Source organism: Amphiura filiformis, chromosome 14 (genome assembly GCF_039555335.1).
Source record: "Amphiura filiformis chromosome 14, Afil_fr2py, whole genome shotgun sequence".
Taxonomy (NCBI): Eukaryota; Metazoa; Echinodermata; class Ophiuroidea; order Amphilepidida; family Amphiuridae; genus Amphiura; species Amphiura filiformis.
This window is the reverse complement of record NC_092641.1, coordinates 31525487-31550626: the sequence shown is the minus strand read 5'-3', so window position 1 is coordinate 31550626 and position 25140 is coordinate 31525487. Positions and strand designations below refer to the sequence as shown.

At 36.3% G+C, this 25140-nt stretch overlaps 1 protein-coding gene and 1 long non-coding RNA gene across 2 annotated transcripts; both read left to right on the top strand.

Annotated features, from left to right (window-relative positions):
* The first annotated feature begins 4725 nt into the window (after positions 1-4725).
* LOC140169964 (uncharacterized) lies at positions 4726-13886 on the top strand. The gene is made up of 3 exons (XR_011861445.1): positions 4726-4824; positions 11844-12149; positions 13469-13886. It is a non-coding gene; the product is annotated as an uncharacterized lncRNA (long non-coding RNA).
* Positions 13887-14744: 858 nt separating this feature from the next.
* LOC140169359 (uncharacterized) lies at positions 14745-15407 on the top strand. Its single transcript, XM_072192615.1, has one exon. The coding sequence runs from the start codon at positions 14745-14747 to the stop codon at positions 15405-15407; it is 663 nt and encodes a 220-aa protein (XP_072048716.1).
* The last annotated feature ends 9733 nt before the right edge of the window (positions 15408-25140 follow it).

The window sequence follows — 25140 nt, the reverse complement described above, 5'->3', positions numbered from 1 at the left end:
ATCTTCTTCCACAAATTATGTGGGACAGAGACACCACTTGCACACATGCATTGTTGTCACCCAGAGTATATGGGGTGTACACAGATTTGGGGTCAAAGGTCATTAAGGGGTCACTTCCGGTATAAAACGAAATACATTCAAAAATTTTTATTAGCTAAGTAAAACATGGGACAGTAACGGTATGTTGACACATGATCTGCAGTCACCCAATGTATGTGTGGTATTTTTTATTTTGGGTCAAATCTCATTAAGGGGTCACTTCCGGTATAAAATGAAATACCTTTAAAATGCATCTTCTTCCACAGATTATGTAGGACAGTGACGCCACTTGCACACATGCATTGCTATTACCCAGTGTCTATGGGGTGTACACATATTTGGGGTCAAAGTTCATTTAGGGGTTACTTCCGGTATAAAACGAAAAACCTTCAAAAATTTTTATTTGCTAAGAAAAACATAGGACAGTAACGGTATGTTCACACATGAATTGTGGTTACCCAATTCATATGTGGTATTTTTTTTATTTGGGGTCAAATGTCATTAAGGGGTCACTTCCGGTCTGAGACGAAAACCTTCAAAATGCCCCTTCTGCCACAAATAACATGGCAAAGTGATGCCACGTGCACACATACATTGACATTAGCCAATGTCTATGGGGTTTTCATATATTTTGGGGTCAAAGGTCATTAAGGGGTAACAACACGGCTGTGTTCGTGGTCTTGGACCACAGCTAAGTCTAGTTACACAGCCGTGACGTTAGTCACGGCTGTGTCTTTTTTCTTACAGGTTCTTCTTCTTCTTTCTTCTTTCTTTCTGTCAACCATTACATTTGCTCTAGCACTCAAACGCTTACATCGATTTTGACCTAACTTGGTCACAATGATCATTGACCGTGCCCCTACATGTCACATGAAACTTGTGGGGTCAAAGGTCATGCAGGGGTCACAGGGTCAAAAACGTGATTTCAACTAAAATGCATCTTCTCCCACAACTTACGTTGGACAGTGACCCCACTTGCACACATGCATTGTTATTACCCAGTGTCTATGTGGTGTACACAGATTTGGGGTCAAAGGTCATTAAGGGGTCACTTCCGGTATAAAACGAAAAACCTTCACACATTTTTATTAGCTAAGTAAAACATAGCACAGTAACGGTATGTTCACATATGATCTGCAGTCACCCAATGTATATGTGGTATTTTTTTTATTTGGGGTCAAAGCTCATTAAGGGGTCACTTCCGGTATAAAAAGAAATACCTTTAAAATGCATCTTCTTCCACAAATTATGTGGGACAGAGACACCACTTGCACACATGCATTGTTGTCACCCAGAGTATATGGGGTGTACACAGATTTGGGGTCAAAGGTCATTAAGGGGTCACTTCCGGTATAAAACGAAATACCTTCAAAAATTTTATTAGCTAAGTAAAACATGGGACAGTAACGGTATGTTGACACATGATCTGCAGTCACCCAATGTATGTGTGGTATTTTTTTGTTTTGGGTCAAATCTCATTAAGGGGTCACTTCCGGTATAAAATGAAATACCTTTAAAATGCATCTTCTTCCACAGATTATGTAGGACAGTGACGCCACTTGCACACATGCATTGCTATTACCCAGTGTCTATGGGGTGTACACATATTTGGGGTCAAAATTCATTTAGGGGTTACTTCTTGTATAAAACGAAAAACCTTCAAAAATTTTTATTTGCTAAGAAAAACATAGGACAGTAACGGTATGTTCACACATGAATTGTGGTTACCCAATTCATATGTGGTATTTTTTTTATTTGGGGTCAAATGTCATTAAGGGGTCACTTCCGGTCTGAGACGAAAACCTTCAAAATGCCCCTTCTGCCACAAATAACATGGCAAAGTGATGCCACGTGCACACATACATTGACATTAGCCAATGTCTATGGGGTTTTCATATATTTTGGGGTCAAAGGTCATTAAGGGGTAACAACACGGCTGTGTTCGTGGTCTTGGACCACAGCTAAGTCTAGTTCTTCTTCTTTCTTCTTTCTTTCTGTCAACCATTACATTTGCTCTAGCACTCACATGCTTACATCGATTTTGACTTAACTTGGTCACAATGATCATTGACCATGCCCCTACATGTCACATGAAACTCGTGGGGTCAAAGGTCACGCAGGGGTCATAGGGGTCAAAAACGTGAATTTAACTCAAAATGCATATTCTCCTACAAATTACGTAGGACAGTGACGCCACTTACACACATGCATTGTAATTACCCAGTGTCTGTAAGGTGTGCACAGATTTGGGGTCAAAGGTCATTAAGGGGTCTCTTCCGGCATAAAACGGAATACCTTCAATTTTTTTTATTAGCTAAGGAAAACATAGGACAGTAACGGTATGTTCACATATGAGTTGCAGTTACCCAATGTATATGTGGTATTTTTTTTATTTGGGGTCAAAAGGTCATTAAGGGTCACTTCCGGTATAAAACGAAATACCTTTAAAATGCATCTTCTCCCACAAATTACGTAGGACAGTGACACCACTTGCACATATGCATTGTTATTACCCAGTGTCAATGTGGTGTACACATGTTTTGGGTCAAAGGTCATTAAGGGGTCACTTCCGGTATAAATCGAAATATCTTCAAAACACTTCATTTGCTAAGAAAACCACAGGAGAGTGCTGGTATGTTCACACATGAATTATGTTTACCCAATGTATATATGGTATTTTTTTATTTGGGGTCAAAGGTCATTAAGGGGTCATTTCCGGTATAAAACGAAATACCTTTAAAATACATCTTCTCCCACAAATTACTTAGGACAGTGATGCCACTTACACACATGCATTGTTATTACCCAATGTCTATGGGGTGTACACAGATTTGGGGTCAAAGGCCATTAAGGTGTCACTTCCGTTATAAATCGAAATATCTTCAAAAAAATTTATTACCTAATAAAAACATAGGAGAGTGATGGTATGTTCACACATTAATTGTGTTTACTCAATGTCTATATGGTATTTTTTAATTTGGGATCAAAGTTCATTAAGGTTACACGAAGAAACGTATAAAAACGTATAAAAGACGTATAAAGTTGTTCTCTAAAACCGCGTTTTCTCAGCAATCAAATATCGCAGTGAGTCAAATGTTGGTGCATGGATGTATCTTTACAATTTTTTTGTGTGTTTATAAAAAAATTTAGAATCCGTTTGAAAATCCTTCGTTTAAATCATTTTTACGCACCATGTTCACAAGATCAAAAACACGTTCCATGCAGTTTTTTTCAAATGTTCGCTCCGTATAAAACCACGCCGAGTGATTGTTTTCTCCTTTTTTGTATTGTACTACAAATCGATTAAAGAAATAATGTTGCCATGGGGAAGAACCAAATACAGTACCAATTAAATTTAAAAAGCCCGTTTTTGGGGAACATTTTCGAGAATCTTGTCTGAGAAAAAACTGTTTTGTGAAATTATCGATATCTTGATAACGGGGCGTTAATTTAGACATCTGAATACCTACATTATTTCTCAACATTCTGCCAATTGCTATCCCATTTGATTTTCACTCCAAATTGAAGCTAGTATTGCAAAAACGAGGTTTTTCCTCCATCACTTCGTTCAAAATTTCAGCGCCGACATGCGTGTTTATTCTAAGAGCCATTGTGCGGACGCGATTGTAATCATTAAGTAATTGCATCAATAGTTACATATCCGCTTCGAGAACAAGAAATTTCGTAAGCTGATGTATGGTCGAGTGGATAGGGCGTTGGACTGGGAATCTGTTATGAACAATTTTGTGGGTTCGAGTCCCCGTGTGGCTGAATTTTCTTTCCTTTTTTCTTTTCTCATTTTTACTTTCTTTCTTTCCTCTTTTCTTTCTCTTTTTCTTTTTTCTTTTTTTTTTATTTCTTTCTCTCTTTCTTCCTTTCTTTGTCGTTCTTTTTCTTTCTCTCTCTCTCTTTCTTTCTCTTTTTCACTATTTCTTTATTCTTTCTTGCTCCTTTCTTTTTAGTTTTATTTGATTGATTCGCTGACTGCAGTGAATCGTGATTGATTGTTTTTCACTTTAAATAAATCAGAAATGTGTAGGCCTGCTAAGTCTGTCTTTTTGAATATTCTTCCCAAATTCGATTTGCAAATAATTGCTTTTTGATACTGTTGTTGATTTTATAATTTATTTAAAATTTATAAAATCCTTATGAAAATTGCCGAAAACGGCTTGTGCCCCTCCCTCGGCATCCGACCCGGCATGCCGCCCCTCATGACACCCCCGCCCGCCCCCGACTCACGAGCTCCGGGCACAGCTAAGCCAAGTTTCATGTCTTGACCGTGGATCAATATTCTATTGTAAAGTAGGCCTACGTCCCAGTACGCTTGTTCATTTTCTGCATGGCTGTTTCTGTTATGAACTTACGCCCTCTGAAATCAAGCGCATGAAAAACTCTCAGCTAACCTTAAGGGGTCATTTCCGGTATAAAACGAAATTCCTTCAAACAATTTTCTTAGGTAAGAAAAACATAGGAGAGTGATATGGTATGTTCACACATGAATTGTTATACCCAATGTATTATGTGGTATTTTTTTATTTAGGGTCAAAGGTAATTTAGGAGTCACTTCTGGTATAAAATGATGATAGATGAGTGACATGTAGGCCTAACGCCATTTCACCTGCGACAGGGGTGCTCCTCTTGAAAACGGGCTCTCCTTGACTCCTTCTAGCACATGATACTGTTACAATGGCAGCCTACACTCAGTATCGGTATCGCGATCGACATGTCCACAGAAATGGGCACTTTTGGAAGGTATTAAACATGTTAAAGGACCCAAGCCTGGCGGTGAGTGTTGACTAATAATATTCTAAGGTCATATCATGTATAATATTGAGAACCGATTGCTAATTGTAGAGGTTTAGACGCGTAAAAAAGTTAGCATGTGATTGTGAATCGAATCACCATGAGTGGCATGATCACGCAACAATCAATCATGACAATTCACATACCGGGGTATATGCATACATGTGCAATTGTGCATATATGGCCATAATGGCCAAGGTTTGTTTTGGGACCAGATTTAGGGGCCGTCCATAATTTTCGCCATTTTCACTTACGTACAAAGCGTACGTAACTTTTTACCCCCTCCCTCCCTCGAGTTACGTACAAATAAAATGGCGAAGGATTTCCATGACTACTAATAGCAAAATTGAGAGGTTGGCTTGGGGTTGTGGTTAGAGTTTAGGTTAGGGTTATATTACGCGTTACGGTGATCCAGGAGGACAGTTAGTTCTGGATTAACATGATTAATATTTTTACAGATAAGTTGAGAAATGCTAAAAGAATTCCTTTTAAACCTTATATTCATGAAAACGAAAGCCATCAATAAATTAAAACATAGCTTTAAAAAATGCAACCTGAATCTAACTAAATGACTAATGCACTCCAAAATCTGCTGAACATCCTATACTCTCTTTTCCACTTTAATAGAACTCCGGGATCAAATCATATATAGAGGGAACCAGGGGGACATCCCTTTGACATGTTTGGTGTATGGTATTTGGTATTTTGGTATGAAATAAATTGAGCATAATGTAAAATAGGACCACTGCTTCTGCATATTAGACTCAACATTACATGTAAAGCGAAAATCATTTTTTGCATATGTTAAAGAAATTGTTAAAACGAATTGAACAATTTTAGGTCAATTGGTTATATAAAATATTGGAAAATACCATAATAATTTTCACTTTAATTTTTTTATTGCTCAAACAAATCGCCATTTTTCTTACGTACACATGCCCAGGATTTTTACCCCCTGCCTCCCTCTTACGTACGCTTTGTACGTAAGTAAAAATGGCCAAAATTATGGACGGCCCCTTAGTACAAGGAACTTATTCGATGTCCTCAATTCACAAACTGATACTATCTGTCCAGATTGCGATTGTGTCCCGGGCAGGGTTCGAAATTTTGGTTTTCGGTTGCCCGGACAACTAATTAAGTCGCCGGACAACCAAAATACTCATTCGGTTGTCCGCTGGACAACCATAAATCTAGCAAAAAGTCATATTTGTAGGCCTACGGACAACCAAAAACTTAGACGGACAACCAGAAATTGTATTCTGGTTGTCCGTGGGACAACCATTTATTTTTCCTAAATTCGATCACTGGTCCCGGGGATTGTGTTATTGGCATGTTTGGACCAAAGTGCGATTAAAGCCATGATATTATAACATTTGCTGAGGAGGACGCCTCACTGATTTTTTAAAATTCGTTTTTTACACGATTATATTGTACTTTATTAAACCAATATACCCTGCTTAAATCAAGACTCTAGGTGCTGTAGTTTTGTCAAAATCCGAGATTTTGAATAAAACGATGGAACCGTCGTTTTATTATTACGATGGAATTATTAGTCGAGCGCATACCATACATGTACACAATGTTCATAACACACAGTATGTACACGGCGTGCGGGACGCCGGACGGTGATCTACACAACAAAGGGTCGTACCATAACATGACCGAAGGAGTGGTACGTATCAATTGGCGACATATACATGTAGGTATCCCAGGCAAACCTTAGTTAACACATTTGCTAGTCAGCCAAATTCGCAGACAATGTCAATGCATATTTACATTGAAATTTAAAACAACTGGCGAAGAAGGAAACCTACATAAATATGTTTTCTATACTTCACTTGACCCAAATATATGATTTTTATGGTGATCAGACAATTGCACATGGAATTTTAGAGGGATTTTGATAGCAGTTCCATTAAAAAAAGCTGCTACCGGTATCATAATGAGACTAAGATCTAGAAACACCCCCAAAATGCCGTTTTGGGGAATTTTGCTAGCTGAATCTTTTTGATGAAAGTCAATCTTTGACAAGATGTAACTTTGCTACGGAAAGTGCTATGAAAAAAGGTTTTCGATTTTGGCTTTGTTTACTCAAGGGCTTTAATTATATAAAATGATACCGTTTGATGGCAAATTTGAATTCACCTAGCATACCGACTATGCACTGGTACAGTGGTAGTAAATTCCAATTAACATTTTATGGCAAAGAAATGCTGATCTATTTTGTATGAAAATGTTATACATGTAATATGGCTTTAACTGTGTTATTAATGCATGCAATGCATCTAGAACCTTTTTATATTGAAGTGAAGTAATTTTGATAGCTGGACATGATTAGTACAACAAGTCATACCTAGAATATTTTCTCAATTTGAATTTGATCCTTTCTAGGTATGACTGCTTTTACCGTAAAAATTTGCATCAATTCTCGATGTCATGATATGTGCGCCACGTTTTTTAGGCTCCGGCCCCGATTGACGAGGACGACATAGACGAGAGCAACTCAGCTGGTAACCAGCAGTGCAGCGAACCTGTGCAGTATCGCTCTGCTATTCAATTGCGTGGTGCATGGGTGACATGTATTTTCAATGTAAAAATTAAATGCCTATACAGTGAGTACGGTGATCCACCCAAAATAAAAAAAATCACTGTATAGATCCTGTACTAGCTGGACATGCAGCTGGATACAGGATAGTAAACGAATGTCGGAATGACTGTATTTGGGATATCACATGAGTTTGCACACATGTCATACGTACATGTACATTGTGTATGTGGTCGCATGTCAGAAGGTGGTCCATTTTGCATTACAGGCCAAAAACTTACCAAAAAATGATTTTTGGATATTTTGGAGGTTATGACCCTTTTTATTAATCAACATGACTTTTGAAGAAAAAAATATGTTCCTTTTTTGCGAAAACAGACAGTTTCCGCCTAATTAATGTACAGGATTCAATGTAAATTTGAAACTTTAAATGCATTTTTCTCCTTTTCGACTATTATCAGAGCAATTTACATTGCACATCATTGAAATAGAGTGTTTGGAATATTTTGTAACAGAATATGTTCCAAACATGATTAGAACATCTTGGAGTCAATAAATGACTCTTTCAATAAAAGGCGTAGATACAGGGTGTGTAAAAAGTACATGAAATTAATTATTTTTTGAATTTTTAAGGACAAGTTGCTAACACTTCAACCTACTCAATTTTGAATGCAAATTTTGAATTTGTCAGCAAATTTCACCCCAGAAAATGTATACTTTTAGCATAGTAGGGTGACTAATAAGCGTGCTATGGCAAAATGCTGTTTCTTCAAATTCGATATTAGAAAACAATAGAATACATAAGGAATTACAAGTGCATTCCATGCAAATGAACATACCACTTTACAAGTACTGATACTGAAAATGTTTAAATGTTTCAGAACAATACTCTGATGTGTTACTCACAATTAAATACTTAAAACAGCTCCTTATAATATATATTGTTTAAAATATATTTGTAAAACATGTCTGGGTATGACAAAAAACAATATTCCCATTCACTCAGTACACTCAACCTCCTCCTGACCCACCTGCTCCTGACCCACCTGCTCCTCCACCCCTGCAATTTCAAATTTATGTAAACTGCTGCCATTTTTTTGTTTAAACTTCTGTTTCATTGACATTTTCCAAAATTTTTACCCCATCCTTCAGCTTTAAAATGAGACCTCATCTAGCTCAATAGGACAAGGGGTTGTTGCAGTATAACATTTTTCATTCCGCCCCTTTTTTCCCCCTCTTTTTACATAATGTATGGTCTAAATTTTTTTTTATCCCCTCTACATGTCCTAAAAAAGAAACCAAAAATATATGTCATTAACAGTGGCGTAGATTTCTTTTTGACATGGGGGATAGAGTTGGAGAAAATTTCTTGAAGTCTACATTTGTAATTGCACCTTTTGGTTGCAATTTCCAAAATAAGTTCATGGTACAAATGCGCGAAGCGCATGAAAAATTTTGCCATATTAAAGCTAGATTGGCGATACATGTATAGGCCTATGGTACAAAACTGGAATGAATTAGTGTGAAGTACAAAAAAAAAAAAAATTGGCACTTTTTAAGTTAAAATGACCAAATTGCCCAAATATGGGGTTAATTTGGTCACAAACCCATATAGGCCTACAGGCGTCAACATTGGGGGATGATTGTATGCCCCACCCCCAAATTTCAAAATATTAGGTGGGAATTTATCCCCCACCCCAGGATCTACACCTATGGTCATTAACTCATTAGCTAAAATTACCGTTTGAAGTTATTACTCATTGAGTCATACAGTGTTACACCAAAATTGTAAGTGTGCACACATTTTGTTGATTTGAAGCTTGAGAGTACATATAATTGAATGAATACTTAACAATCATGCATGAGGAGCGCACAAAAAATTTGGAATGTACATGCCTTCTACCTGATTAGATATTCAGGTCATCCTGTGTGATTCCTGGGTCACCCAGGGGTCATCTGAGGTCAAATTACTAATAACTGTTGTATGGGCATGAAACTTGGTGGGTACAGTCAACATTTAAATAGTCAAATTTTTGAAAGGTCATTTTTGGGTTATCCAAGGTCACCCAGGGGTCATTTGAGGTCAAATTACTAAAAACTGTCATGGGCATGAAACTAAGTGGGTACATTCAACAGACGCATAGCAAGGCGTATAAAAGTGGGGCGCCCAATAGACGGACGCAATATGACAAAGAAAAAATGTAAAGAAATGACTGTCATTCAACATTTAGAGCCAAATCTTTGGAAGGTCATTTTGGGGTCACCCAAGGTCATCCAGGGGTCAGGTGAGGTCAAATTACTAAAAACTATTGTATGGGCATGAAAGTGTGTGGATTCAGTCAACATTTAGAGCCAAATTTTTGGAATGTCATTTCAGGGTCTTCATGGGTTGTTGCAGGTTCATTTCTACTGAAAGTAATCGTGAAAGCAGGCGCTCGCGAAAACAGGCAATACTCGTGGTTCGAGAACTTCCTTTAGGCAAGTAAAAAGTTGCGAAAATATGAAATTTTGACCTTTGACCTCAGTTAACAGTATCTATGTGCGCCATCAAAATCCCAAAAACTTTTTGCTGGAAAATTAAACTTATCCCAAGTCTGAACAAGTTTGAAATTAAAGACCTCCGTGGTTATGATGCTTAGAAGTTTGCTTGAGGGCGCTTTTTATCAAAACATTGGATTTGCTGGGTTTTTTGCACTAATCAAAGATCCAATTTTTTTCCCTTGGTTTTTGTGATGTAATCAGTTGGTACTTCAAAGAAATGCAAAATGCAGGTTGGGATGACTCACAATGTTATGCGTTATGCACCTCCAAAGTTTATCCTTTGTAAGTACGGCTCAGAGAGGCTGAAATTTCAAGAATTTTTTAAGCTGAACGAGGGCGCTGTGCACGCTCATACTGTATAATGGGTCTTTTTATCTTTTCAGTTTCCGTAACTCTATTGTTCAGATACGAAAACGCAAGGGATTCAGTAAGTTTACTGTAATCTGACTTCATTGTTAACTCTGAAGTACCAATCAGCTTATTTCAATAGAGGTAATTGCCTGTGTCAATAAAGCCCATAAAGGCTGGAGATAAAATAGTATTGAACACCGGTGTCCGACCGCTGTTTTAATGGTCTAGCGCCCTCTCGTGTTTGACAGTGATAAATTGATTCACATTATTATGACAAAATGCCAATCCGAATGAAAAGGTCCACTTTTTTCTGTAAAAACGTTGGAAATAAGCCCTTCAATAACAAAAGGTCCGCTTATGAGCCTGTCGCGCCCCATTGCACTTGTGCAGGGCCACAGTGTCGCCTTCCCTCGTATCAATGTCTATCTCCCTATTTTGCTTCCTCCTCCCCCGTGATCAGTCTCCCCACTCCCTCCCCGTCCCCCGGTCCCTACTCTCTCCTCTCCAGTTCTTCTCTTTCTAGTCTTTCCGTCTCTCCCTCACCTCTCTTTCTTCCTCACCCCCTCCCACTCTCGCTTGTTCAGTCTCAACTTAAGTATCTCCTCCTCCCTCCCTCGCTCAAATTTATCAGTATGATCCATGACTGAAAATAAGCTCTGCAAAAATAAACATTTAAAATAAACCCGAGTCTTGCATATAGGCCCAACCAATTATCAGATTAGCTTGCCATGAATAGAATACATTATCTTTGCTCCAATGCAAATTCTTTTGTATTGCATTTCAATATAAAACATGATTACCAAATCACCACTTGTACGCGCCTCATTGGGAGATATTTGACTATTTTAGACGCTTTCGTTTCATCGCCAATATGAAAGACTCATTGCTTATAACTTGGCAACATGGTTAGTATATATTTCAATGCAAGACTTTTTTTTTTTTTTTTTTACGACTAGGCGTAAGTACATATACACCAAACACAAGTCAATTGAAGCCGTACAATTTACCGCGAATTTAGGACCGTAAAATTTAGACTCTTCTTTTGTCTAGATTGGCACCCAACCGCACATCTCAAGGTTTTATGTAAAAAATCAATATAACTTACCAAAACGAAAACTGAAATTCACGAGCTTCAAATTTTCAGTAACTAACAAAAGGCTAGAATAAAAGATTGGTCATACCTGGGAGACTACCACTTCAGAATAACAATGACTTACAAAAACTATTACGGATACGGAAACAGAAACTGAAAAGATAAAACGACGGAATGTATGTGAGTTTTTGTTAATATTTACCAAAATCATTTTTTAGAGAAAATTCTATTTTTTTGGTAAAATCATTTTTAGAGAAAATTCTATTTTTTTTTTGTATCACAGATCCGTACATAATAAGGAAGATTGGCTCTTAAAAAACTTAGTATGTGAATACATGTATACGTGGTGAATGTGATTATATGTGCTTGTTTGCGTGTTAAGAAACGGGACGCATAAGCAGATTATTTATGTGAGTGTTTGGAACAATCGGGTTTAATTTGTAATTTTATTTTATTTTCCTTCATTTACAGGCTAAAATACGTCTGGGCTCCTTCAGCATCAGCAAAATTGTAAAAGGTGTGTAGGATATGTGGCAGAGATTTTCGTAGGCCTGGATCAAAGTTGCCTGGAACAAGTTTTGACAGTAAGGGTGTGGATAAGTTTCCAAACATCACTTGGAATACAAAACTGTTGCAATACTGCAATGTTGACATTACACATAACAACATTCACCCACCACGGTTTTGTCATAACTGCCATCGATTTATGAGAACCTGTGAAAAGAACGAAGCATGTAGAGAGATGTGGATATGAAGTCGCACATCATCAGGCTAATGGTGAGTTGCTTGATAAGCCTAGCTTCAAATTTGCTTACAGATAGCTTCACATTCGAGGCTAAGGCCCAAGATAACAAAATCATTAAAATCCAATTTTAAACATGAACAGGATATTTAACATGTTGAATGCGTTACAAACAATCTCAATGCTGATCTGCTGAAAAACGATAGCTTTGGACTCTAGTCTCAATTATTGTGTGCAATTTCGAAGCTGGAGTTCTCAAGTAAGGTGAGTGTCTGCCATGTAAATGTCACACTGCAGGCACAACTGGTGGACGAACCAAAAAAAACTGGGCGCCCATAATGGATATCTGGTTTAGCAATATGCACAAGCATATTTGGGCATAACTACAAAACTGTTAGGCCCCTTAAGTTGATTTAAAGTGTGAAATGTAGCCTGATTAGTTACACATTACATTTTTGTCCAATATTTTGTCCTTCATCAGAAAATACAGCCATTTATGAAATTTGAGGCCAAAAAGAAGCTGCATTTTAACATACATGTAGGGATATCAAGTAGGCCTACACACATCTATGCATTTCTATTAAACAACTTTAATGACAAGAAATGTTAAAAACAAATTTGATGAAATTGCTATCATAATGGTTTAAAATTATCCAACAAAATTTTTGATCATGATTAATCTGAGTGATTATTGTCAATTGAATGTGATTGACCAGGTTTCGAATCCACTGCTGGTCCAGGTGAGTCCATGAAGGAATTGAACGACTGGAGTGCACTGCCAAGCCCCAGACTGTAACCCCATTGGACATCTCTAAGACCAGCCCCAGACTGTAACCCCATTGGAAATCTCTAAGACCATCTGAAGCAAGCTGGAAACAAGAAAGTCAATGACAACACAACACTGAAATGGTTGATGAGAATACTGCAACGTGCATGGAGTCACCTGGACCAGCAATGCTTTCGAAACCTGGTCAACAGAATGCAGAATCGTTGCAATGAATTTGTTGAGAATGAAGGTAGACCCAACACATTACTACTTAAGAAGGAAAACAAAACTTTCACATTGCACAAGTCACTTTAAACCTTTGTAATCTTTCACATCCAGGGTCAGAATTTTGTTTCACAGTGCGAGAATCAATCTTGATTCTTGCAGAATAAATTTGCAGGATCATTTGATTCTTGTAAATCAACTTCTGTGTAAACTACAAAAGTTTGTGAGAATTTACTTATTTAATCCATGCAATTTCCGAGAATCGATTCTCGCCGAAATTCTGACCCCGACTTCCCACTTCTGAATATGATGTTTGTGTTTTGTTCATAATGTAAGTATTATTATCTTTTGTTTTTTATACAGACTGCACAAGTCGACCAGACAAACCAGGACACTAGTCTCTATTATATTATGATACTCGGGAACCATTCTGACGTTCAGAAAAATACATTCTAGCATCAAACATTCCATATGAAGCAGATTATGTTCTGTGCATGGAACTGGTAATAGTATTTGCCAATATTGTTGATCTCATTATCAAAGAGGCAACAGGATTCTAAAGGATCACAGCTGCTGTGTTGTGTTCATCTTTATGTGAAACTGAACTGTTTGGAATTTAGATGTATTCTCTCAGTAAGCAGTATCTACAAAGATTGATATTTTTGATCACATTATTAAAGAAGCAACAGGATTCTCAAGAATGTCATCTCTTTATGAAATTGAACTGTTTTGATTTTAGATTTATTCATTCAATAGCATGTATAGAGATTACACCGCCTTTGCCAGGCAAATGGATCATGTAAAATAGCACAGAATATCTAGATAGAGATGCTACATGTATAGTATAGCAGGCCGTTGCAGCACATGCCTGCATCCTCAAACTATGAATGAATTACATCAACAAAACAAATTAAGAACTTAGTTTATTAAGTGTCTGCTAGCTCATTCATCATGTGATGCATTCAAAACCAGTAGTAACTACATTTCAAACAAAGCAGTTGCTGCTGCTTACTCCAATAGTACTTTCAATATAGATTATCAGCACAATTTGCTGGGCAATGAAGTTTACAAGAAACTGAATGAATTCCGAATTTAAATAAGACTAAAATCATCAGAAGATAAATGTCTGGCTTTAAGTGGTGACATCAATACATTAAAGTCAGGCTTTCACTTTACTTATGGTACATTTAGAATCAGGTACATAAACCATGAAAGTACATACCTACATGTAAGCCATCGGTCACAAATACAATTAGTTATTTGTACATGATCACACAGTTGAAAAGAGTAATGTGTTAACCATGATTGTCATAATCCGGCCTCTATTCACAACCTTAAGATCAAGCTCCACTCATGGATGAAATGAAGTGATTCTGATTTTCAATCAACAGCGTCATTGGGAGACGTTCATATGTAAAAAAGGCACTTAAAATCAAGTAAATGAATGACTGTTTGGCCTGTTGTGTTTTACCATGTACACCGCACCATTAATGATGCACAACTGTTGAACTGGACATGACTTTCAATCAGTCGGAGACTTCAATTGCCATCTCCATTTTCGAACACTGCATCCATGATGTGAAAAACTGGATGTATGCAAACAAGTTGAAACTGAACAGCAGCAAGACGGAATTCCTACATGTTACTTCCAAGTTCTTACGTAAAAGAAATACCATTCCATACCATTCCACGTCTTCATGTTCTCTCTGAATCTGTTGATGCAGTTCCTTCAGCGTGCAACCTTGGTGTGACCATTGATATACACCTAAGTATGTCAGCTCATGTGAATAACATCTGCAAAGCAGCTAACTTTGTTCTACGCAAAATTGGTCAAGTTCAGAAGTACCTCGATCATGCATCCACTGAGAAACTAATCCATGCCTTTGTGAGTTCACTCTTATACAGCTGCAATAGCATTCTTTACGGACTACCGGATTATGAAATCGCTAAACTACAGCAAGTGTTAAACACTGTATCTACATGTAGGATGGTACCCCGTCTGAGAAAGGATGAACATATAACACCAGTTCTGCAACAGCTTCATTGGTTACCAGTACTGAAGATCTTTATAATAACTTACAAATCACTAAATGGGCTTGCACTGGACTATATTTATGAGTTGATCGCGGAATACAAGGACACTCGCTCATTCAGGTCCGGTGCCAAATACTTACTCACTCCAGTGAAGACATCTGCATTACAGTGTATGGAAGCTGGTCTTTCACTGCCTGCAGCACTAACGCTACATGTATGGAATGAATTGCCTTACAAATCAACAAACAAATACGTGTTTACATTGTAATAATGCGTTTCTGTGTTTACCTGATACATTGTATGCATTGCCTATTGAACTGTGCTGTTTTATATTGTTTTACTTGCAGAGTTGTTGTATCATTGGGACTTTTTCATGTTGTTATGCTTTTTATTACTCATGTACGGGGATGTTATGTGAGGTCCACTGACTGGCTCCCTGGGATCATGTCATTTGGTCTCTCATGCTTCTTCTGATGCTGCCGATTGTGATGCTTGAGAGAGGTGTCTCTTTGTGCAATGTTTTTATTTTTAAAGAATGTATGTGTGTTACTTTGTATGTGAGGTGCACCGACTGTCCCATCGTGCTCAGTCGGTGGGCTTCTCATACATGATCATATTTTACTGCGATTTATTAAAAATATTTCCTTATTGTCTGCATTGCTATATGGTGTATAAATTTACTAAATGTTTTATTTTGTAATTATTATTGGGGGGGCTATGCGAGGTGCACTGTTGTTGCCTTCTTGGAGTGTGATAGTGGGCCTCTCATTTCATGATTGTTGGGCTCACACAATTACTCTCCACCAGCCATGTTGGGAAGTGGTTGTGTGAACTCAGAATTGTTTCTGCTCTGTGATATTTATGAAATTTTGTTTTATCTGTTTCTCACATTTTGTAATTGTTGTTGCATTTATCTATGTATTGTTATTGTTTGTACCCATGTTGTGTGGGATGCATAGCTGTGGCTCCCAGGACCCGTATCTGTGCATCTAGCACTCACGGTATGGTGGTTGGGGGTATGCGGTCGCGTCCCAGCCCTTTGTTGGGATACGGTCGTGTGCGTTTCACCACTCTGTTATGATAATTGATATGATTGTATATGTTTTGTGTAATTGATCTGGTTTTAATGACTTTGTAATGCTTATTTATTATAATTATTATTATTATAAATGAACAATCCATGAGACAACTGCATTTGTCATTTGCAATTTCATATTATTATTAGATGTCAATTCTCACGATTTTCACACCATATTTGTTTGTTGTTAAGGCCTATTTTTAATGAATTTCAAAGACAGTCCATTACTCATCTGTTAATGGATACATTTCTTCTTTCACAATTAAAGGGGTGGGTGTAATTTAGTCCTAACCCTCCAAAAACACATGTTACTAGTTTTAAGAGAAACCATTTTCTGACCACATAGTTGTGAAATCAGATGTATTATGTACATAAGCATACAGTACATGGGTTTTGCAACAGATAATGCGAGTTGTAATTATTAATTTGAAACCAGTCACTTGTAATTTGAGGGTTAGCACCATGTTGAACAATATATCATGTACTACTAATATTGTTGTTTTGGTACCTTCTTTCTAGACCCTGGAAACACTAAATAAATGGGATATTTCTTATAAGAAAATGACAAATCTAAAAGTTTGGGATGTAAAAAACATGTTCTTAGTGATTCCAAATCTAGATTCAGCTTTCAGTGATTCTAGATGATCTGAGAAACTGTACTCAAATGTTGGTACAATATAGTGTTAACCATCAAAATAGAAGTGACTCGTTTAAACCTGATTGAACATGCTATATCTTAGATAATTATTGATATTCCTGATTATATAACACATAGTGTTGATAAGCGCAGTGATCGGATGATTTTTGTTGAGAATGAACTAAACACTAGCTTAACAAATATGTTTTAAACGCAACTGTTTTGAATCCAGTAACAAGTCGGTTGAAAAATAGGTGAGGGTTAGGACTATATTACACCACTCCTTCAATTATCAAGTGAATATACTCAGATTACCTCATACCAAAAACAGGGCTTCCAAACTGCTTTGGTACTTACTTTTTATTACATGTTCTCAATTGAATACCTGAGTGGACGAAGAGCCCAACTCCAATTTTTTACAAAAATGAGTTAGACCCAGCATTTTATTGCCAACAGACTGTTCTTCCTTGTGTGTGAAAGATGAGTCAAAATCCACTTTCTAAATAGTCTTCCACATAATACACTTAATCATGGTTTTCATGGAAGAAATAAATATGGGGTTAAAGAGGAATTTTGTTCATCCATGAAATGAGCTTTTCACTACAATAAACTTTCTTGTTAACATTATTACATGCTTCTACTTGTGCAATAAACATGATAAATGGACAATTTCCTAATTTCTGTAGCTATTTATAACACATCTGCTTACGGAACTTTCACTTCCAGTATGTTAATGGAAGAAGGGCCCAACTCCAGCTCTTATTAAGGCCTGTACCGTTGCCATAGAAACATCATAATAGATTTCGAATGAATGTAGTACTATATATTAAAGGTCCCCTGAAGATGATTAAGTTTTTTATTTATCTTAAAAACAGGGTTGATGGAGTTGGGCCTTTCTTCCACTCAGGTATTCAATTGTCAGTGTACATATATCAATGACTTTATGCAACTGAGATTACCTAATTCAAAGTACTCTAATAATAAAAGTTATGTGTTTAGAAAGACAAAACAACTTGTATTTATCATAAGTAGCAGTCATCAAAGTCATGCTTGAGCGGAGATAAATAATAGTTGTGGAAATATATTGACTGCCCCTCGTATTATACTGAGCATTAACAATATTATCATCATCTTTATTATTTATCTAGTGGGGCTTTTATAGTCTTTATTTAATGTCACTCTTTAATACGCCTAATAAATAGAATATATAAACTTGATCATAACCATGACTTGGAGAACAGTTTACCAACGTTGGTCCAATGTTCACATCCCGACCGTCATATTAAGATTTGTGCGACGTTCATTTTACGACTGGCTGGTTATGTTGGTGCAACGTCAGCATTACGATTATCATTTTAAGGTTGGGACAACAACGTTGGCCCAACCTTGGCGTAATGAACGTCATTTTAAGGTTGGCTGGCAATGTTGGCTCGACGTTGGTATATCGACCATCATTTAAGGTTGGCAATAGCACAACAGCGTTGACATGCCGACTGTCATGTTAAGGTTGACTGGCTATGTTGGCTTGATGTTGGCATACTGACCATCATTTAATGTTGGCACAACAACGTTGGCATGCCGACCGTCAATATTTGTAAAGTTGACATAACAATGTTGACCCAACGATGGCCTGACATTCCCATTTGAACCATAATTTAAAAGGTTGGCATGTCAATGTTGGTCCAACATTGGCTTGGCGTTGGTTTCCCGAGCACGACCATGCAGACCATTGTCAACGTTGGGCCAACGTTGTCTTGCTATCTGGAATTGTAGGTAATCTCTTCGACAAGGGAGTTCTGGTGTTTGCTGGACTAGAGCCGGAACTGGACCTTGCACCCAAACTGATGATATAAACTTTTCTTAAACACTTAAGAATGTTCTTGCAATCTTATTGGTTCTTACCTGTGTCGTATGACATGATATCACACACTTTAGCACGTGCGTGTCAACACGATACTCGTACGTGTCACTTGAACCAATCGGAGGTGCATAGCAACAACGGAACTGATTGTGATATTGTGATCATGATTAATATGATTTATTTAGAAGTGTTTAAGAATAAGTATAAAGGTATTATTTGTAGCTGGTGTCGTACATCTATCGTCTCATATAACACGCGACATCACTATTTTTGGTGTCAAACAAGTCAGCTTTGCCTTGTTGTTTTACTTAAAATAATGATATCGCCCTGATGAATGATGTTGCACACTCTCAGAAAAAAAGGTGCTACTTAGAACCTTTTTGTCCTCTATGTAGAACCCTAAGCAGTAATAAGGTTCTAAAACAACCCCATTGGGTTTCAGTTGGGTTCTTTGTAGAATCAAAAAAGGTTGTGTAGCCAAGAAAAAGGTTCTTTGTAGAACCTTAAGCTTGAAGAACCTTTAAAGAATCTTAAAGAAAGAACCCTCAAAGGGTTCTTAGTAGAACAGAAAAAGGTTTTTTATCCAAGAAAATGATTTCTAGTACCAAAAAGGGTTAACACTACGTTTTACCTTTCTTAACTTTGTGATGAGTCCCTGAATGAATGAATTAGAATGTTCCCAGACCTATTTAAATCTTTAAGGTTCTTTATAGAATCTTTTAAGGTTCTTTTTAGAACCTTATTACTGCTTAGGGTTCTAAATACAGGACAAAAAAGGTTCTAAGTAGCACCTTTTTTCTGAGAGTGCACTGCAGCGGCTAAAAACATTAGCAACGTGGCATGGCATTGCAACGTTGACCCAACATTGGCTTGGCGTGGGCTTACCAACGTTTTCTTGCTATCTGGGGAGTTACCTATTGTTCTTGTTATTTATTTATGATTTGATAATAAATTTGCACCAAAGAACCCATTTTCATAGAATATAATTTTTCTCAATTTGACCAGGGCAACTGCTGCCACTTTCAACAGGCATGATTGCACTGCCGTCATCAGCTAGGTTACATACATACTGTATTTTATTTAGTGGTGTGGACTCACACACTTTTCAGGAAAATTACCAAACTAAAATCCTTCACAATTCGGAAGATATAGAATACGTGTTATAAAATCATTGCTTCCTACTTGTTCTCAAAAAATACGGGAAATTTGTCTTGGGCTGTTTTACATGGAAATTAGCAAAGGTCATATCCTTACTATGTTCAATTGATTGAGAATATCGGTAACAATTCGTCGCTGTTCTATGTAGAATACCTGCATATCATGAAAAAACACCATTTTGAGAAAAATGCATTTGAAAATGTTCCAAATTTATGAAGACTTACTGGAAAGTACTAAAATCAAATGTCATTATCATTGCTACAGAACATAAGAACATTGATAAATATAATCATTAAGGAATAATTCTAATTAAAAGTCATAGGCCCTATTCCAGTATTTCAGAACAAACAACATTTTACTATCCTTTCTACACTGATATGCCACTGATATACTCCGGTATCGGTATATACAATAAAGCAATTGAGTTCCACGGTGGCATATCATAATATGCGGTATGCCAGAGCACAAAATGAAAATTTCATGCAATGTAAAAACCATGGTATATCACACTATAGAGCTGTATCTCTTAAACTAATTACCTTTATGACTCAAATTTTTGCAGAGTAAATCGTTTCATTTATATATTATGAAATGCAACTTGCATGTAAACTCATTTTTGTCCAAAATCGTCATGCAGGTATGCTAGATCAGCGACAATTTCATTCATGTTATGTTTGTGTTTGTTCTTGTTATATGTGACATGGTTATCTGCAGGCCATTGTGTTGTTTTTGTCCTCGTTATATGTCACGATTGCAGACGAACCACAGAGTTGCCTATTGTTCTTGAATTGTAGGTAATCTCTTCGACAAGGGAGTTCTGGGGTCCGTCGGACTAGAGCTGGAACTGGACCTTGCACCCAACATAGATATACACGAATTGAGACTAAATGAGACTAATTGAGACTAATTGAGACGAATTATTGAAACGAATTGACACGAATTGGAACGAATCGAATTGATATAACACTGATTGAATTGATAATGAACATGGCGAATGGAACTACCTATGTTTCCATTACAAAGTAAGTACGGTACAAAGCATCATCTCCGGTAGCCAAACAAATTTAACGAAAGATAAATATATAACAAAGCACAGTCAATCATAGCCAATCATGCATAGCCAAAAAAGCCTCATTATGAATATTTATTTATTAACATATTGATAATCTGAATTTCGTAATTTTTACATTGAACAGTTACCAAAAACATAATGAATACTAGTATGGAAAATTAAACGTAAACTAGCTTTTTGATTGTATAACAATGGAAGTAGATTTTAATTCCAGTATGATATAGCCATGTTAAGGGTAGACGAGGTATTGTTGGTCGAAGCAACCTAAAAATCGATTTCCATTATCTAGATCAATATATTATTGAAAAAACAACTCCTCGATGTTTTGCAAAAGTTCATTCTACAAATCGTATACTTAGCAAACTTGCTTAATTTATTGTTGTTAATAAGTTATGTACGTTTTACAAAAGTGGTGTTGTTTCAGCCCTCTTTACAACGTAACACAAGAACCGCAGCACCTATAAAAGTATCTCTGTGATATTTTAATTCTTCTACACGTTCGCTATGAATTGAGCTATTCAGTTTTTCCAAAGCTCACTACCATTCGTAAGATGCTGTGAACTACCAAATCACAACAGTTTAAAATAGTTAATAACCTTAAGTCAAGGATAGTAAAATAGTTAAAGCTGATTAAGCATAGGTATGCCCGAGCAATCTCGTAATTACATTCATGAGACATTAACCAAAAACCTAATAATGAACATGGAAAATGAAACAATATAAGTAGGCCTACATGTAAATTTTAATCACAATGATATACCAAAGCATCACCAAAGAATTGTAATCAGGTATGCTTAACCAAACAAATTCAAGGAAAGAAAAATATATATAGTACAGTCAGTCATAGGACTATCCATACATAGCTAAAATACGCAAGTAAAGCCCCGTTGTGAATATTTATTATTAACATATTGAGCATTTGCATCTCACCAGAAACCTAATGAATATAGATAATTAAACGTAAACTAGCTTTTTAGGATAGTAAAATCATAACCGAAGATGATTAGGGCCTAAGCATAAGCATACCCAACAACTCCGTTAGGAATATTTTATACATTATTATAATTCTAATTGCATTTTGTGATTCTTTCATGCTTACCAAACACCAATGGATATGGATTATTAATCATGTAATACCCGATTTAATTAACTAAAATGCGTAGTTATATTTTGTGTACAAATTTATTGTTTATTATCAGATGTACATCATAATGTGTTTTAAAATATTAATTGTATCTTATCATGTATTTGATCTAATTTGTTGTACCAGCAATTAAAAACAATAAATTCTCATCCAGAACGTCTCTTGACTCTTGCGAGATTATCTTAGTGTGAGTACACCGTGATACAAGGAAAACAACGTCACTAATTTATTTAAGTTGCGGGGAAGAATCCGTTGTTTCAATTCAATACGGCATGATAGAAAACAATCCACGCACACGCTCGTATTGTAACAAATTATTTGGAGAGATCAAATGGCGTTATTGAGGAATTCAAGCACCCCTGATTAGCAACACGAATATTAACAATAGGATTCATTAACGTACTATCTGCACATGTTAATGTGTATCACTGAACAACGTTGACCCTAGATTCAAAATATCGGCATAGTACCCCGAATTCGATTATATTCAATTTAATATCATTGATTCGGAGCCTCTACAAACCTATGCAACAATATTTCACATCTGCAGAAATGTAAAAGACATTATCACGTTCATGTTTCAAGAATTGCTTACCGAACGCATGTAAATGAGGCACATGGCATAAATTTAGTTAATTGAAATTGTTACAGTTTCATAATTTATAAAAGTACTAAGTGTGGATTAAAATGATACCGGTCAGAGATATAGTTATAAAGTTATTATCAGTCAAACGTCATGGAACTTAAATACAAAGAAACAAGCCTTTAAAATTACATCATATGTAAAAAAAGACATTTCATGTTTTGAACATGTTAACGTGGATTTCAAAAGAAAAAAATATGGTTTGAAAGAGATATCAAGGTATTTCCTGCAACAACAACAAAATATTTGAATTTTTCAACACCTTAATGACGATTTATGGACGTACAGTAAATTTGTATTTGCCGACATCAGCCTCATCCACTGGTGTTCAGACACAGTATCTTCAACTTGAATAACAATGTTAAACTTTTTCTTCAAAAAAAAAAATCAATGAACATATTGTGGGATTTACGTCCTGTATTGGAAGTTAAAACCGAATTTGAAATATGACTTTGAGAATAAACCAAAACTTAAGCTAATTATGAAATTATTTTAAAACACATGCAAGTACAACAATAATGTGAACAACACGGTTCTATTTATTGTCTATGGGGTCTGTAGATTGGTTCCGTATGATATAAAACAACGTTTAATAAGCGTACAACCGACCCTGGGTAATGCTAAAATCTACATTCGTACTTGACAACAAAATTGAATATCTAATACAAAACGTTAACTAGCGTTCTGCATAAAACTAGTGTTCTGTTGAAAGATAAAAGTGACAATTAACGGTTAGACCTTTTCTTGAGTCTTGACTCTTCGTGCAGTCCCGTTTAAGTAAGAATTTTACAGAATCATAAACGTATGGTTAACGACACATACGAATCTCTTTTGTAGAGCCGAATTACTTCAAACACCATTAGCTCAAAGTATATGTTGGACAATTTAAATTGCTTCATCATAAAGAAGTCCGATATTTCGGAATTTCCTTTTGTACATCAGTTACTATATTAAACAGTTAAGCGTTATAAACAATTCCTAGTTTTTATAGTGTTCTATTTATTATATACATAAATTTGTTTAAAAGTTACATTTAAGCCTATTGTTACAATTGTTGTATTCTTGTAGTTATAATTTTCTACTTTTCACGTATTTTAATAGATATCGTCAATATTTTTGCCGTTATATAGTATTAAAAGTTTCATTGTTTGTGTTTATTAAACTTATACCAATTAGCCTAAACGCCATTTATCACTTTTTATTCAATTACATTACTTCTTTGAAAATGCCTAAGCGCTCTAATAAAGCACGTGCCAAGTTGGCATTTCACAAGAAATTACAGGATGATAATAATCATGATAATCCAGAAAGTAAAATCAAATGCAGCAAATCTGTAAGCTCAATTGACAAAAAGCCGGATGTAACGAAGCTTACTGGTGGCATTAGATTAACACGTGCCAAATGGGCATTTCACAAGAAATTACAGGATGATAATAATCATGATAATCCAAAAAGTGAAATCAAATGCAGCAAATCTGTGAGCTCAATTGACAAAAAGCCGGATGTAACGAAGCCAACTGGTGGCATTAGATTAACACGTGCCAAATCGGCATTTCACAAGAAATTACAGGATGATAATAATCATGATAATCCAGAAAGTAAAATGAAATGCAGCAAATCTGTAAGCTCAATTGACAAAAAGTCCGATGTAACGAAGCCTACTGGTGGCATTAGATTAACCTATACAAACAGAGTTTTGGCAAATTTTCATCAAGGAGATGTCCAATTCAGTGAAGAGTCAAGAGCTGTACAATGTTCATGTAACGCATTAGTAATGTTATGCTACATGCCGATTATTTCCCACAAATTGACATCCGATGATTTAGACCAAATTTTGATATATGGTGATGAATTGTACAAGATAACATCTCGAGAACTAAATGCGAATGGCCACCTCGATCGCAACAAGTATCTAGATAGTGAACAATTGCCGACGATTTGTACCTTTGCCAATTCATCTTTCCCGATTCGATATTTGATTCAAAGGTGTGGAAGATTAGACGCTACTCCAGACAGTGCGTTAGGACCGCTTGATGTTGAATTACAGGACGCATTCCGTGTATCAAATTTTAACATTTTGATATTTGAACCTTACATGATGGCGATTTATAAGGACATTACATCGGGACAATATGTATTTTTTGATTCTCATTCTCGAGATGAATTCGGTTTTCCAACGTCAGAAGGAACTGCTGTGGCATTGTATTTTGAAAACTTTGAAAACCTTCACCAATTCCTGGTTTTATTGGCTGAGAAATTGAATCTAAGATACAAAACGTTTGTCATTCAACCATTATCCATAGAAATCGATATTTCTGTGACTGACACCGACATGACTACCAAGACTGTTAAAGGTGGCGTGGAAAATGAACCAGGATGTTCGACATGGACTGAACAAAATATGAAAC